This window comes from Syngnathus scovelli, chromosome 19, assembly GCF_024217435.2.
Source record: "Syngnathus scovelli strain Florida chromosome 19, RoL_Ssco_1.2, whole genome shotgun sequence".
Lineage (NCBI taxonomy): Eukaryota > Metazoa > Chordata > Actinopteri > Syngnathiformes > Syngnathidae > Syngnathus > Syngnathus scovelli.
The window spans coordinates 4,728,343-4,746,083 of record NC_090865.1 but is presented as its reverse complement, the minus strand read 5'-3'; the positions used below and the strand labels follow the sequence as shown (position 1 = coordinate 4,746,083).

Genomic DNA, 17,741 nt, shown 5'->3' with positions numbered 1-17,741 from the left:
TCCCGGCTCCACCTTTCCAGATCAATGCTCACTGCTATCACCATTCATAATCTGACTCCGACTTCTCCATCCTTTTGCTCAGTCCAACTACAATTCATGCAAAGTCACAATCCCGTCCATTGCCACTATCGTCTTTCTCTCCCTCATCTGTTTATCTGTCTGCTCCCTGAAACCCTCGAGGGCTCTCAATCAATGGCGATTCATTGCACCTCGCATAAGTCCCCCCCCCTCCTGAAGTCACCTGAGGTGGACCAGGTTAATACTCTGGCAGCTTGAGATATGCTTGTGACATTTCAATCTGGCATCTGTTTTATCGTAGCTGATTTAAGGGATGGTGGAATGGACGATACGCTAATCATGCTGGGGATTGTGGAACACTGGGCGAGGCTCAAAAACCTGTTTGCTGTTGCGTGCAAGAATGAAAGCATAAAGCCATAACGCCCCCAAGTGGAAGCCTGAGGAACTTTTAATCCAGTGATCAACTGCAGCAATGCAAAAAATAAAAAATAAAATAAAACAGCATTTGTGAGTTTGAAATGCGTGGGTAGTGCAAAAAGGGAGTCAGCTGGCTCAAATATGACCTTTGCGAGGATTATTAAAACCCGAATAGAAATCATAAAAAAAGAGGTAATGAGAATGTTGGATTTAGAGGCAATTACTGGAGAAATGAGCTGGAGAATGTAGTGTGTGAAAAATAGCAAGTGACAGAGCGGGAGGAGAAAAGCAGAGCCGTGTTACAGATGCAACTTTGAGAGGATGGAGAGTGAGTGAGGAAGGGAGGGGGGATTGTAAGGGTCCATGGTTGGCAGAAAATGCTATTGGTCAAAAAAAAATACAGTAAAGTGGAATCACAATTTTTTAATATTAAAAGACAAAATGAGGGGATGAAAGAGGAAGACCGTCTGGCACTTTTCTCCACCAGTTTGGTATGAATTCAATAAGAAGCTGCGGAGCTGTGTCTAATTACCTGCGGAACAACGGGAGCATTGTGAGCCGTTCACCTAAACGCTCGCCTAGCTCGCTCGCTTCCAGGTCAGCAAAGATCTGGTGTGAAAATGTCAATTATCAACTTACAACCTGTCAGGGAGAAACGACAGGACAAAGCGGAGGTGAGGGCAAGATTGACAAATCTGACATCACATCTTAGAGATGATGTCAGATTAGCAAGTCTTTGTTGATCCCTTTGGAAACATATCTGCAAAACGAATTTATGATTTGTGCTCCTTGTACGCTTCCATCCACCCAAGCATCCATCACCAAATGTCCCTCCAGCTCTTTCCTCCACCAATGTTTCCTACCTCCCCCCTCGCCCCCTCCCCTCTGGTGCATGCCAGTGGGAGTGGCCTGCCCTTGATCTGCTCTCGGAACAAACAAGCTGGTAAACATCATGAAACATTTAGAGGAGGCAGAGAAGCCTTCGCTCTAATTCGCACTGGCAAAGCAGAGATGCAAAACAGACGCTGCTCCCTCAGCTCCAGAAGACAGATGGAGAAGAACCTACGAGTCTTGACCGCAACCCCTCCCAATAAAAACCCCCCAAAACTTGGAATCTTCAGCCTAATTTGATAAGGATTCATAAAAAGATACCACATCAAATTTGCTCACCTGTTTCCTTCGGCAAAAAAAAAACAAGCTCTCCTGAAATGTTCTCTTCAACTCAGCAGGCTGCCTCGTGCCTCATATAGAGTTATTTATGAATTTGAATTACCACCGAGGTTGCTTAAATGGAGCAGAGCTGCTTTGGGATCTAACCTGCATGTAAACACCTTGCCGCAAATGTTCTTATCCCTGCCAAGATATTTATGTCAAAAATGTGATTTCCCAAAGAAATGTTCCTCAGCGTGTTTCCATGAGTTAATTAGCTCCGAGGAGGTTATGTTTTTCCGTGTCGTTTGTCTGTCCTGTCAACGGGATGATTTTAGAAGGAGGAGGGTGGTGCACGGATTTAAATTGGATCTGAATATTTGCTCTTTTATTGGTCGAAAAGCCGATCGGCCTTGGCTCAAGCTTGCAAATACACAATCCACGTTGTCCAAGGTTTTCTTTTCCGAGTCAATATGTTAATTACCTTGAAATAAATGTTTTCTTTGGCTCGGATTGAATGTTGGCAAACTGGCTGATTTTCAGCTTTTTTCGAAATATCCACTCGAATCAACAAGTTAAGAATGCGGTCAAGGAGTTTATCTGCAGGTAATTAGGCTCGTTGCCATCATTGCTTTCATATAGAAATCTATTTTTTCTCCCTCCCGTAGCGTCATTGATTCACAGCTATGATCATGTTTATGCTGAGTAGAAATAAAAATCCTCTCAAATGGCCAACCTAGTAAATAATAATAATACATTTCATTTGACAACGCCTTTCTGACATTAAAGGTCACCTTACATGGAGTAAAATAAAACAAGATAGTGCTAAAACAATAAAATCAGTAGATAGAACAAAATAAATAAAAATGAAAATAATAATAATTAAAAATAAATAAATAAAAATAATAATAATATAATAATAATAAATTGCAGGCAGATCTAAAAATATACCGTAATTTCCGGACTATAAGCCGCACCGGACTATAAACCGCACCAGCTAAAATTCGGGGATATTTTAGTTTTTTTCTTACATAAGCCGCACCGGACTATAAGCCGCACGTGCACACGAGTTTTTTTTACAAAGAAAGACGCCTTTTTAAATTTGTAATAACATACTTTAACATGTCTTTCTAAACATTGCCTGTGATGCAGCAGTAGTACCGCAGCAACACGGAAGTGTGCACTGCTTTGTGTAATCTCTGAGTCACATGGCAGAGTAAGAGAAAGGGTTTAGAGCCCTTTGACGCAGGTCACCTAGCGTGCACTCCTACTAAAGCTCATAATAGTCACAAGCAACACAGCCAGAATAAGCAGCAGCCATAGTAGTGTTTCAAAATAGTATTTTTGTTGTTGGTTTTTTTCTTCAAGATACCGCACAACAGTGGTCCACAGCCTTTTTACGAGTGTATAAGAGTGATCAAGTCATCACAAAAATCACGAAAAAAATCTTATATAAGTCGCACCTGACTATAAGCCGCAGGGTTCAAAATTTTGGAAAATAGTCGCGCCTTATAGTCCGGAAATTACGGTAAGTTTTGAGACCCACCCTAAAATGTAAAATAAAGTCAGAGTTTCTTAAGTCAGTGACAAATACAGTCAACTTCTGGTTTACTCTGCAGGGATGCACTGATAGATTTGCTGACAAGATGGCCGCAATGTCCAAACTTTTCAAGTCACTTAGCCTTGGCCTCCTATGGCGAGCGACACAGCGCCCCCTTCATGGGCCCCATGTAAACGAACCATTGATTTCATGAAAGCCTCCAGCATCAATTGCAAAGGGTGCTGTGATCTCCTCGTGCACTTGGCATCCCTGTGGCAAGGCAGTTTGATTAGCCTCAAGGTGTGTTTAGGGATACCGAACTAGGATTAAAGTACTCCAGGAAGCACGCTGATTTACTTTGCAATCAATACGCTTGTAAAATTCATACAGATTGTAAGTAGGTTTTAGTTTAAGCTGAAAGGCTCGCCCCGAGCTTTGCCCCCCCTCTCCTCTCTTTCCTTATTTACTGGCAAGCTATTAGACGCCCGCTGCGAGCGGGTTAATGACAAACCTCACCGTGAAGTTCCACTAATGTGATGCAGAGCTCTGATTTTTGCTCCAATCGCTTTTGGCTCCGGCATGCGTGTTTGCGGTTCAACGTTTCGTTTTATTCTGCTGTGTTGTGTAAGTGTTTTATGTACTGAGGGAATTAGCTCCAGAGCCACTTGAGGACACACGTTTGCTTCGTATATTCTCTTTATATTTACTTACAAAGCTCCTTGTCAAAGCGGGTTGTTCATACCCAAGCATCTTATTTTCTTGCATATTTTCTATGTGTGTTTTAGTAATCTTCTAAAGTGCATTTTTACATTTGAAAGCATTTTGCTTTCCCATGCATATGCAATTAAGGCCAAAGGAGTCACTCCTAATACTCTTCTGGTTGTCACCAGCCTTTTGAATTAAATACATAACTTCTTGAACCCACAATGTGAGAAGGGACTTTTTAATTATCTATTTATTTATTATTTTTAATCATTACGGTTTGCCTTTCTTTCTGAATGCTGAATATTCAATTTGCTACTAAGGCTCTGATTGGATAGTCAAGTTTGAACTATTATAAAGTCACTAACCTTAAAATAAATTTTAAAACCTAAATAATTAAATGAGGGCGGCTCGGTGGCGCACTGGGTAGCACGTCCGCCTCACAGTTAGGAGGGTGCGGGTTCGATTCCACCTCCGGCCCTCCCTGTGTGGAGTTTGCATGTTCTCCCCGGGCCCGCGTGGGTTTTCTCCGGGCACTCCGGTTTCCTCCCACATTCCAAAAGCATGCTTGGTAGGCCGATTGAAGACTCCAAATTGTCCCTAGGTGTGAGTGTGAGTGCGATTGGTTGTCTGTCTCTGTGTGCCCTGCGATTGGCTGGCAACCAGTTCAGGGTGTCCCCCGCCTACTGCCCGATGACGGCTGGGATAGGCTCCAGCACGCCCGCGACCCCCGTGGGGACTAAGCGGTTCAGAAAATGGATGGATGGATGGATAATTAAATGAATCAAATATAAATAACAATTAAAACTTAAATAAATTAATTAAGAAAATATAAATTATATACAATATATATAAAGGATAGTATAAAAATATATAAATATTAATATAATATTTAAAAATATATTGTTTTTTAACACACACAGACCTATATTAGGGTATTATGCCTACTACAAGATGGAGGAAAGAAAGAAACAGAGGCGGAGAGGAATAAAAAAATAAGAGCCAGAAACTACATCAATGCTTCCCAGTCTTGAAATGGAAAAATACTGCTACTGTATTTCCGTTCGTCTTTTGTGTCTTTCATTTTCTTATTCACATCTCGTCAGCATGTTCCATTCACCCTCCCACCTTTCAAATGTTTTCTGCGGTTGGAAAGAATGAGACGGGGAGAAATTATTACTGTGTTTGGGAATATGGGTCAGTTGGCAAAACCAGGTCCACGTGGCCCAAGTCTGCGCTTTTTTTTGTTGTCTTTCACGCACACTAAACACTTTTCCTCCTCTTTTTACGAACGCCTTCCCTTATATTTTGCAGAACTCTATTTTTTAACACCATCTATATGTCACCACAATCAAATGAGACTTTAATAAAATAACACGCCATCTTGCCACAGTCTTAAATCCACAGTGCGTGATCTCGGCATACCGGTGCGATTATATTGTAACTTCGAATGCTGCTTTGCTGCAGCGGTGGGAGTCTTTCAGCTCACCGCTTGGCATTTTAACTTTATTCCGTGTCTTATTGCTGTAATAATGTCGACCAGCAAGGCGAGCAGCGGTAGACACACAAACACATTTTTATTGATGCATGTCTTGCTTACACTCAGTCAACGAGGGTTGATGGGAGAAAATTAAGTCAATTTATCGGGTGCACGTATTTTACGCTGGCGCTAATAAAAACGGAGGTCCCTGGCGTTAATTCAAGGGTAAGATGGCTTGCACCTATGTGGTTATTTAATTTATCTTCTTCATTTCTTCCTGCATTTGTTTTTTCTGCTAGCGGGTTAAGCAGATCTCCTTTGTATTTGCTTGCAAGAGTACTTAGGCCTTCATAAAGTAAATTACCGTATTTTCCGCACTATAAGGCGCACCGGATGATAAGGCGCACCTTCAATGAATGGCCCATTTTAAAACGTTGTCCATATATAAAGCGCATAGAATAAATAACTCAACGTTGCTCAAACGTTAATGCAATCACAATATAGTAAGACTCGAAATTGTGAAAACAATAACAATATATCAATAACTCAACGTTGCTCAAACGTTAATATCACACAACACACAAAATAAACACGGAAAGCTTACTTTAATAAGTTAGTCCTCATCCATGAATCCATATTGGTCCATATATAAGGCGCACCGGATTATAAGGCGCACTTTTGAGAAAATTTGAGGTTTTAAGGTGTGCCTTATAGTGCGGAAAAGACGGTAGTGAGATTTTTTGAAATTGTTACCATGGCAACGCAGTTTCCTATTAAAATAATTCAGACTTTGCACATACACCGATAAAACATGCACATCTTCGGGCCTTTCAAAAAAAACTAACAGGGAGTCCGCCATTTTGTTTTTCATTCTACCCTTTTATAGAAATAAAAACCTCATCTGTCAATGTTTCAAAGTTTAAAAGCTGAAATAAATGGATGGAGGGGAGAACAACAAGCAACAAAAACTCTTTTTTTAAATCTTAACACAAATCCCTTGTCAGCAAACCTTAGCAGCGTTTGGCCCGCAGATAATATCCCCTGCCCTCTTTCATCGCTCCCCTGCGCTCTCATCCTTCATCCCCTTAGCGAAGCATGAGAGCATGCAGTGGAAATAACGGAGCCAATAAAGACAATGCCAGGATCTATCCACTCCCTGCGCTTCAGATAGTTACTAAAGAAACGAGCGGGTACGGATGTTGAGCGCCGACGACACATGAGGAGGGACCCCTTGATATAATGAATGCTACACGTGGTTGGCCATGTGGCTGAGGTTAATATGATGGAGGAGTCGACTTGGGAGGAGGAGACAAACCAGACAGAAGAGGCGAAAAGTTGAGAAGGAAAACATTACCACTATTCTGATGGGGTCATCAGCAAACATGTTTTGAGATATTCCTTGGCCCAATTAGGCCACGCCCACCCATCACACAGCGGGCGTGTCATGTATTATGGATCATACAGATGCACACAACTCAAAACCCAGCATGTCAGAATCTTGCAATCCCGGCACAGAGAGTGAATTTCATCATGTCCAATTTTCACCACACCATGTGTCCTTCAAGCCTCTCACATCTCAGCCCACCATGTTTTTTTTTTCTAAAATTATTTTCTCCTTTTCTTGATGATGTTCATGTGCCTGCATTACAAGATCTATACAAGTGTGAGGTCAAGACAGGGCACAGGCCTGGAGGAAAGATCTTCAAAAGATTAGGGACAACCCCCCCAGCCTCCCCCCGGTGATGTCATCAAGGGATCTCCCTCTTGAGAATCTCAGACAAGAGAAACAGACGGAAGGGAGAAAAAAAAAAAAAGAGAGGCAGAGATTTGGGAATTAGCCGAGAGGGGAGGGGAAAAAAGTTGGACACCCACTCTCGCCGTGACTTTTTCTCTTCTTCCCTTTCTCAGTGGAAGACGCCTCAAGACAAAAAGTCACAAAAAGGATCAAACACTGGATTACTTTTGACGCACACCGGATCTTTACCAGCTATTATTTGTCTTCATTGCTGGATTCATGTAACTACAAGTTTGTGGAATTACTCAAAAGTTCAAGGTATGTATGGTATTAATGCGTGCGTGCAAAACGGAGCAACAATGGAGTTCTTGGAGAACTGTTTTCTTGCAGCAAGTCCAACTTCTAAGTCAAGTTTCAAGGAAAGTGCAACTAAAGTTCACAACAACTTATTTTATGGCTGACTCAGCATTTTGCAACTAATAATGTAAATTTGGAGATTTCCATAATACTGCTTTTTTTAGGGACATACCTGCTGTGCAAATCATTTGAAAAGTTGAAAGCACAACATGTGGGTCAGCTTTGATTGAGTCTTACAATCCTGTTTGTGGAGCTGCTGGGTAAAGTGACGTGGGTGGATGCTTTTTCTCCGACTCTTTCACAAAAGCCGCATTTGATGAAGCCAAGATGCATGTGGGCTGTTGCTGACTAAGGCTTGCAAACCAGGCCATGCAAACATGGAAAAAGAGACACTCATGCTGTGGTATAGTCACACTACTCTTCCAATGGAATCCAAAACTACATTGTGTAAAAAAAAAAAAAAAAAAAAAAAAAGTGAAGGTCACATCTGCTTTCTTCTTCAGTCAGCCTCCTCCATGTTTGCTTTTGCATCAATTCCTATGCAACCTATGAAAAAAAAAAAATCCAATATCTCCAGGTATCATGAGAACATTTGTAGTCATGAATTTAAAATTACATATGTGCAGAGCAAATGTAGAAACCGCCTCCGTAGCTTCTCCCAGAAAAGTCTCGGTTGACTCATTGTTTATCCGGGTCAGTCGCGAATATATCATGAGAAATCAAAACTGACCCGGCCATGCATATTATGGGCTGTGGGCCAAGCATCTTATGTCATGAGAGTATTTTTTTTTTCCTCTCCTCATACTGGAAAGTGTCTTTGGTAACTTGAGACAACGTGGAGTAGACTCCCACTGCCTGCGATTAACTGTCCAGCTTTTTTTTTCTTTTTTTCCGCTCTTCCTCTGCAACTGTTTCTCATTAGAGAATATTCAAGCACTTGGACACTACCCAGAATGTAAGACTCGTAAAAACTTGCCTCAGCTTATCCTGAGTACAGAAGACTTTAGAATATTGCCTCAGCTAGTTTCTACTGCTCCTTGTTATTATTGCTTATGAATTAACATATCATAGCTTGGAGGTATTTTTGTTTATCCATGATAGCGTTAAATCTTTTTTTTTTTTAGTGAGACCCTCAAATAAAGACGTCTTCTGAAGAACCAGCTGCAAAATATGTTACCTGACTGACAGCCACTTTAATTGTATGAATAGATTTTTTTTTTCCTCTCCTGCAGTGACCTAAACATTTGCTGGCTTTCTTAATGTGCTAAGGGACAGTGTGGCAGCAAAAGTCCAGTGGCCCAACTTTATCTCCTCTGGCCAGCTTTCTGGCCCTGAAAGTATGGTTAGAAAAATACATCTCATTTGCAACACATAACAAGAAGCGTTTACATTTATTTGGATTGTAGCCAGGAAATTATAGGAAAGAGCTGTTTCATATGCATCAGTCTCCGGAACATGATGCATTATATATTGTGTGAACTTATTTTTATGATGATGTGCTATCTGGCCGTCTATAATGGCTGCAGTTTTTTTTTTTTTTTTCAAGTGCTCAAACAGCCATCTGAGGTTTTGATTAACCTTCTGCCCATCCAGCCGGTGGCGGAAATGTAGTTTCATGATGTTTCCCTTCACTGTTATTTTACAATAAAATTGTTTTGCACATGGCGGAAATGTGCCTGTAGAAATAAAATACGGCAAACAAACATTTTTATCAGGAATCATAAATAGATAGCTCCTTTTTTTAACAACATACAAACAAGGCAATAAAGCACACCTGAGTTAGCAGATGTCAAAACTAAATACACAAAATGTCATCGCTAGCCGGATTGCAGTAATGCTATTATGTGTGGCCTCAGGGGGCACAGAGGTCAAAGGTTATAGCTCTCGGAAGACAGTACAGGTGTGTCGACGGGAGGCGTGTTGCCTTCCGGGCACGGCGGTACCTGTAAGCAGCGTTATGAGCTTTCCACATATGCTGAGGGCAAATATGGGTCAGTGGGTGATGTGTTTATGGGAGTGTGTCAACGTGGATGGATGGTGTGTTTATGTGAGCGCATTGTCATGTTTATTGTCAAGAAAAAGTACTGAGGATGGTGAATATAAATTGTTTTGTGCAAATGGCATGAATGGATCTGGTTTGTGTTGAAAGCATCTGGTTTAACAATTCCAAATGTGTTTTTTGTTTTGTGATTTGACATCTGTTAGACATAGAGCGTCCCCGTAGGGCATTAAAAAGCGTTAAAAAAATTGCTAAAATTCTTCTTTTCCACTTATCTCCCCTCATGTTCCTGCTAAATTGCTCGGAATTTAAAAAGAAAAACGTACTATTGTTTTCACCACTATTACCGTATTTTCCGCACTATAAGGCGCACCGGATTATAAGGCGCACCTTCAATGAATGGCCCATTTTTAAACTTTGTCCATAAGATTTGGCCCGCGGGCCGGACTTTGGACACGCCTGCTGTAGTGGCTTAATATTGGTCCATATATAAAGCGCACCTGATTATAAGGCGCACTGTCGGCTTTTGAGAAAATTGGAGGTGTTTAGGTGCGCCTTATAGTGCCGAAAATACGGTATATTATAAACACTGGAAAAATTCCATCAACACAAATCTGACTCAATATTTCACACTCCTTTGAACTAGAATAATTTTTTAAATGTCAATTTCTTCCTCTACCACCCTACAGATGCATTCTTATGTTTTTTTTTTTGTGTGTTTTTATGTCACATGTGCACAGTGAAAGGCCAACCAGATGGATGAGATAATGACGATAATGCGACTTGATAGACTCGCAATCCCTAATGCACAACATTCTGGCTAATTCATATGCGCCTACCAAAGGCTGCATCATAGTACATCATTAACACATTGACTGTGACCGGCTCATGAATAAACAACATCTATTCCAGTCTGACAGTGTTCGGCATCATTTTGCAACTGATAACAAAATCTTGGCAGAATACCGGGAAGAGTTTGATGTTTTTGTGTCCGCTCATTCATCAGGTGGTGAGGCGAGCTGCGTGAAACCATGTGGCTTCTTTACTCCTGCCTGACTCTGCTGGTCATCAGCCTCGGATTATGTGAAACACTTCAAGGTGAGACTCCTATTCTTTTTTTGGACTTTAAAAAATGATGAGAGATGGTTCTAATGGTTCAAACAAAATTGGCCACGCCCCTTTTTGCCAACATTGTCCAAATTTGGTAGCTACCAAACCCCTGCTACGATTTACCTCAAATTTATAATTTAATTTTGTGCCATTACTACCGTATTTTTGGCACTATAAGGCGCACCTAAAAACCTCCAATTTTCTCAAAAGCCAACAGTGTGTCTTATAATCCGTTGCATCTTATATATGGGCCAATATGGATTCGTGGATGAGGACTAATTTATTAAAGTAAGCTTTACGTGTTTATTTTGTGTGTTGTGTGATATTAACGTTTGAGCAACGTTGAGTTATTGATATATTGTTATTGTTTGAGTGTTACTATATCGTGATTGCATTAACGTTTGAGCAACGTTGAGTTATTTATTCTATGCGCCTTATAATCCGGTGCGCCTTATATATGGACAAAGTTTTAAAATGGGCCATTTATTGAAGGTGCGCCTTATAATCCGGTGCACCTTATAGTGCGGAAAATACGGTAGCAAGTCAACCAAGTTTTGTTCCAATCAAAATCAGTTTGGTTGAACCCACGGAGTCACCATGGCAAAAATATCAACTGAGGTCTCAAGATTCTCTGCAAAGCTCATTGAAAAGACAAACTTGAACCAAAGTATCGCTTGAACAACTAGTTGAGCTTTACAATCTCTGAGGGCATTGCGGCTTCGTTATATAGAGCATGATTATGGCTTACTTTGTTTCACTTGCTGGCTCCGAGTGGCAGCGTGGTCAGCCTGTGGCTGAAATAAGCAGTTACGTTTCTTTAAAGGAGCCCTCAATCATTCCCGCAGAGTCCTGATTGACAGCTTTTTTTTTTTTTTTTTTAAATACAATAGACATCCGCTCTTTATACTGCAAAGCTAATGGAGCTCCATAAGAAGCTCTGAAGAGTCCCTCTTGGGAGCCCCTCATCATTGGTTAGTCAGATGAGACTGCGCCAGCTTGCAGTTCCCTCGAGTCTTTTTGCCGCAGTGGTTTGAGAGACTACGGCGAGCTACACAAAAACAACTGTTCTTCTGACTCATCCAAAATCTCAATTTACTGGTAATTTGCTGACTTTACTTCAGGGAGCAGGTTTAATTAAAAGTGGTGTTGAGAAATGGTGCCGCAGAACAGCCTCAGAGACTGGTCCACTCGGGCAAATCAAATTGCTTGGGTAAGGCGATATGTTTTTGTGCACGGCGGACTCTCAGCAATCGCAAGTTATGATTTATGTTGGAATTATGCCTTTTGTCACTGTCTAAACTGCAAAGTTGCTGCTGTGGGTGTGCCAAACATTGCAATACCAATAAAGATATAAAAGTCATGATCTTCACAAAATGCTGCATTTCCTCCCCTCATGGAATTTTTTTTTTTTTTTTTTTGTCCCTTCAACAGCTGCTCCATAATGTGACTGAGTTAGGAAAAGCTGCTTATTTGGATTCAGGATATTTGAAGAATGTTTAATTTCCGTGCATGAATGGGTGATGGTTTGCCTCGCCAGCATTTTCCGGATCCTTATCAGTCTTTGGCTTAATGTGAGCTCTGGACACTTTTCATTCCAATACTCATAAACATTAGTGATAGTTATCCACTGGCAGTCATACATGCCCGACTGAGTCAGACGTGAGAACAATACTTTTGAAGGATCTTCTCCATAATCTCTCATTTTGGTTCAAGGTAATCATGGTTTAAAATCTCCATAGAATGGCTTTAAAAAAAAAAAGTCAGACCAAATCTAATCCAGTCTTTCCATTCTCCAGCGTGACCACTGACCAATACTTTGAACTTTGGATGACTTTACTGTTCCACGGTACCAGAAGGCTTCGTGAGAGAAAGACTTTATGCTGATCAGCAGTCTCAGTCCAATTATCTGTGAATGCCACACTGTAAAGCACATTCGATAACTCCCCTATTAAAAAGCACACCGTGAGAGCCCACTTCTGACCTCTTCTCCCTAATGAACATCGAATTACCAAGTATCGAAGGGAAGCTCAAAGAACCCAGTGGGTTTCAGTGACCCCCTGCCACAAGTAGACAGAAAAGATAAGGCCACTCTTACACCTTTGTACAAACTATTTTTAGCTTTTTGACAGATATTTTCCGAGTCCAGGTGGTTGCAGTGTTGTCATAAAAATGCTTGGAATGGTTGTTTGGTTAATAAAATAAAATAAAATAAAATAAAATAAAATAAAATAAAATAAAATAAAATAAAATAAAATAAAATAAAATAAAATAAAAATAATAATAAGGAATTGAATTTATAATACACTTTAAATTTGAAAGCAAATAGAAAGTGTGAAATTATATTCTTTTTTTTCATGAATACATGCACAACTACAAAATAAAATAAAAATAATAATGAATTTTATTTATAATACACTTTAAATTTGAAAACAAATAGAAAGTGTAATTATATTCTCTTGTTTTCATGAATACATGCACAACTACAAAAGTTCTCCAGCAGAGTAAAAACTTTCTTGCCCCACTCAAACAATTAGAACTCCGTATTTGTGTTCTTTTGTCTACTAACCTTATCGGAACATTGGCAGTGTCTGCAGTCAGCAGAAAGCGTGCTGACAAGATATTGAGAGTAGAACATGACTACTAAAGCAGAAAGTTCTAACGACCTCAAATGTTTTAAACAGCTGTGTGTTGTATAATTGCAAGTATTTTATTACCTGCTTTGGCAAGACTCAAGCACAACTCTTTCAAGAAGACGGAAAAAGCAGCCAAGTCTCGTCCCATCCATTTAATGCTGCATGCTGATACTTGTAAGAGGGGAGCGCCGTTCCTAATTTCCACAAATAAGCTCATCAGCGGGCAACTTGAATGCAAAGTTATGACGCATGCCATCAATCAATTTTCAAAGCCTATAAATAAATAGCATTTTCTTTCAATAACATTTAGTCACTGTATTGTTGGACAAAACCTTGCAAAATAATAAATAAAAACCCCAACACAAATAAGAAACTAGCAGAGAGGCGGACTTGGTCACAGGTCAAGACAATTACTACAAAATAAAAGCAGGCATGACAACATTGGAAGACCTCCCTCTCCAACCTTTCCACTTTTTAATCTATTCTTATGTCACATCTTTTATCCACACCTCAATTTGTGCATGTAGGCTGCAATGCGCCACGCTTTAAATCATTGTCTTATAGCTTGGCAACGACTTGAGCGGATGCTTCAGGGCGTCAAGTTGAATAGGTGATGACTTACTCTCTTTTCCCTCACCAGCGGGCTTTTGTGTGAAATTAAATTCCTCCATCTTAATTAGGCTATAATTTCTCTCTTAATTTTAGCCCCCCTGACACAACTGACATATTTGAAAGCAGCCTTAGCCTGCGTTTGCTTATTTCACCCAAACTCTCAATTACATTCAAGTCCATTAAATTGAAGAAACAAGAAATGAAATAGGTGCATATTTATTCACAGGGCCTAATAAAGCGAGTTATTTCTTCAGGCTCTACTCTGTCTTCTTGCATTTATTAGTCCCTTCATAATAAACCTCGGTCCCGGCCTTATATTTGATTTTGCATCGTAAAGAAAAACACATTAGGAAAAGAGATACTTTGAGTTCAATTTCCCCACTGAGTGGCAATTTGTTAGCAGCTTTAACTACAGGACCCCGTTTCCATTTTCATTTTATTTCCGCAATGCGAGCTATATTTCCCTATCAGAAGAATGACAAAAGAGATATTTTTCCCAAAATGAAAGTGGGCTCGGTATACTGCCTTGCTATGATCCCCGGCCCCAAAGAGATCAATTAACTACACATCACAGTGATTCACAAGGTCCATGTCTGTCTCTAATAGCCCTGTTTTTCCACACATCTCACATAACCTCCCACCCCGGCCCCTTTTTAGACTGTCAGGATAAATTGACAAGCACCAGTTTTCTTCTGTTACCCCCCCCTCCCTTCCCTTGACAAGGTGAGAACATGTCCATCAAGCGCGGTGTGAGACAACCTGTCAAATGGAGATGTGTTCCTCACAGCTTTGACCTCATTTTATCGAGCTCAGCGTGTTTTTGGGACTTCATTTAGATCTGGATCGATATTTGTATACTGTAAATCATCTTCAGGCATTCTCAAATTACATTCCTCACCATCTTATAATTTGTCTCCTCAGATGTGCAGTGTCCATCTTTACAAGTAGAAGAATGGAAATTTCCACATTCGGATCGGGATAATATCACAGGTGATGCAACCTCACTTGAAAGTTTTTTTCCTATTTTTTTTGTTGACAAAGGTCAATGTCATTCGCAGGCTTTAATCTGGTGAGGCGCTTTTCTCTTCTCAAGAATCAAGACGTCAAGAAGATCCGTAACCCTCGCGGGCCCGTCATCCTCCGCTTGGGCAAGACTGCCCTCATTCGTCCCACCGAGTAAGCAAACGAACATTTTTTTTTTCTTCCTCTGGCTTTATGTTTGAATGCTTTTGTTCTAAATCGCTCTCAGCAGGCCCAAATCGTACAACACATGGCACGCTGTCACTCAAGCGGCTTTTTAATTCATCCGCAACAAGGCCAACTAAAGTCTGAGATGGTTTACTTTTGTATTAGAAGCTAATCGACTCACGAATGAATGACAGCCAAATAAAGCCACTTATTTCTTGGAGGTCTCATTTGTTCATTGCCAGTGAAATTGGGCATTGCTCAGCAAAACAGGATTTGATTGCTTGAGGCTATTTTTTTTTTAATGTCGCTGGAGTGAAATCAAAAGAGGGGGGGGAAGCCATTTTCTGATATTATGGCTTGCTGTCCAGATTAGAATCAAAGAATGTCACATGTAGGGGGCGGGGAGAAAAAGCCTTGAGGCTAACGGATATTTTTTTTTTTAATGCATTAGTGAGGCTAATTAGGTAGAATTATTCAATCCATTTCTAGAACTTGTACAAAAATCTCCTCACCTTTACTTTTGACTTCAATTGGCTTTTCCTTCAGTCATAAATCACTTCACAGGGTAGGAAACCAACCGCCAGCATGGGTTAGTCAGTGTGTACGTGTGAATATTTCACAGTCGTTGCCATCTGAGTGAGCATACATTTCACCGAGGTTGTTTGTGAAGCCTTCATCGCTTGATACACCTTCATGCAATGAAGAATTGTCTGCGTGTTTAGATGCCCTTGACCAAAACGGAGAGATGCGGCTTGCTGGGCTGTATCTGCTATGAAAATGAGTGCCGAAGGGTTACGGATTTTTTTTTTTTTTTGTGTGTGCTTTGCATTGTAATGTCGGCTCTATCCGCAAGGCATTTATTTCAATTATTTTTTTTTTTTAGGATTCACATATGAACCTATTTATTTCCATGATGCTCTCTTGACTTAATCCAAGAGAAAAAAAAAAAAAAGTTTAACATGGAGATCCTCAAAGGAGGCTTTGACATTTTAATGGCGCGATGCTTGTGGAATAAAATTAAATGTGATCCAAACAGGAGCTGCTACGGGCAATTGTTTTTCATGCTATGTGAACATTTTGGATCGTGTCAGTAGATAGTTGCCAAACGCTGTCAGTTCATGTCACAGGCCGTCAAATAAAAGCAGGACGTGAATTTGAGTTACCGTCACAGTTGTCTTTATTTCTTATTTAGCTTGTTTATGGCCTCCTGGTCAATTGTAAACCTTACACCTTAGCTTTCTTATACTACACATTCCCGTGAGAATCATTTTGAAATATTCATCCAGTCCAAACTTTGGTAGAAGTTTTAAGTTTCACAAAAAAACCAATTGTCCCGCAGCTAAAATTAAAAATCAGCTGCTGCCAATCTCATTTTGCCCTGAGAGACTAAAGTAGCTTCTTCCTTGAATAGTAATTAAATTCCTAAATGAAAATTTCATTTTATGGGATGTCAAGGTTATGCGTTGGCGTCGCATCATCAAGCATTCCGATTTTTGTCTGTGTTGTAGCGAGGTGTTTCCTGATGGCCTTCCTGAGGAATTCACTCTGATATTCACCCTGACATTAAAGAAGGCCGCCCTGAGGGACACCACCTACCTCCTTCAGATATCTGACAAGCAGGGATACCCTCAGGTATTTTTTCTCTTCTTCGAGTACAATCTTTGTAGTCAGCCTTGCATCGACATTCCCTCGACAGCCTTACTTTCAGATTTCCCTGTCACTCCATCTGCCTTCTCCCGCATATTTTCTCTTAGCGTCCTTTCCGATACCTTTGCTAACATTTTTTAAAAACCTCCTCGGAGTAGCTATAATCACCAGAAGCCAAATTTAAATACTCAATATGTATGATGAATGGAGGCCAGGTCCCCTCATTAGGAATGATTTATCGGCTCCACCGCTCGTGTGTGTAATTAATGTCTTCCTTTTTAAATCATCCCTGCGTGTGTGTGTGTTCTACACCTCCGTCAAGTGGTTGCCGTGTGTACATATTACTCTTTGGTGACGCTGATTCCTGTCATATTCCTATTTAGTCGTCCAGCTCATGTCATTTTTGAAGATTCATATTCTGGCTTCTTTTCTGTGTTCTGAACGTAGCTCTCGGTGGACCTCAACGGCCAAGATGGCACCCTGTCGTTGAGAACCAGACAGACAGACCTCACGGGCGATCTAGCGAGCTATGTGTTTGCTAACGAGGCTGTGGAATCTCTGCTGGATTTACGCTGGCATAAGGTGGCCCTTAGCGTCCAACGAGATTCCGCCTCGCTCCTGGTGGACTGCAACCATGTGGAGACGCAGACGCTGGAGCCCCGTGGGAATCTACCCACTGATGGACATACGCTTCTGGGCATTCGGGCTACGGACGCTGGGCCTGTACAGGTACGACAAGACGTTCAGTAAAAGTCTTTAAATGCTAATAGCTTCTGAAATGTCCACCATAAATATATATGGTGATCATGAACTTTATTCTAGGGATTAGTTTTCTAATAAAGTTTGATAGATTCTTAAATCCTTCGTCGAAAAGACGGCTAACTCCACCGTCATTGAAAATTTAGTGGCTTGGTGGTTCTTAGAAGAACACACCCCTGGAAAACTCATATTTGAAGTCTTCAAACTAGCTATATGATGAGTAAGAACGAAAGAATATCATGTTTGCACTGTTCCGAGGAATGTTTCTCCCAGTGTATTTGTGAACGCATGTTCCCGACCGCTTCCGAAAACTCTCGGGTGCTGTTTTTGGATGAGGCAATCTTGTTCAGTCATGATTAAAAAGAAGCAGACTACCTGGGAGAATGAGCCTACCG

The 17,741-nt window shown here is 40.7% G+C and overlaps 1 protein-coding gene across 2 annotated transcripts in view; it reads left to right on the top strand.

Moving 5' to 3' along the window:
• Positions 1-7,162: 7,162 nt before the first annotated feature.
• The window catches only part of col16a1 (collagen, type XVI, alpha 1), a 28,280-nt gene continuing 17,701 nt past the window's right edge, over positions 7,163-17,741 (top strand). For both annotated transcript variants that reach the window (XM_049751378.2, XM_049751377.2), the window contains exons 1-6: positions 7,163-7,359; positions 10,404-10,495; positions 14,674-14,742; positions 14,811-14,928; positions 16,449-16,572; positions 17,035-17,316. In XM_049751378.2, coding sequence (XP_049607335.1) covers positions 10,429-10,495; positions 14,674-14,742; positions 14,811-14,928; positions 16,449-16,572; positions 17,035-17,316 — 660 coding nt within the window. In that variant the 5' untranslated portion in view covers positions 7,163-7,359; positions 10,404-10,428. The remainder of the gene's footprint in view (positions 7,360-10,403; positions 10,496-14,673; positions 14,743-14,810; positions 14,929-16,448; positions 16,573-17,034; positions 17,317-17,741) is intronic.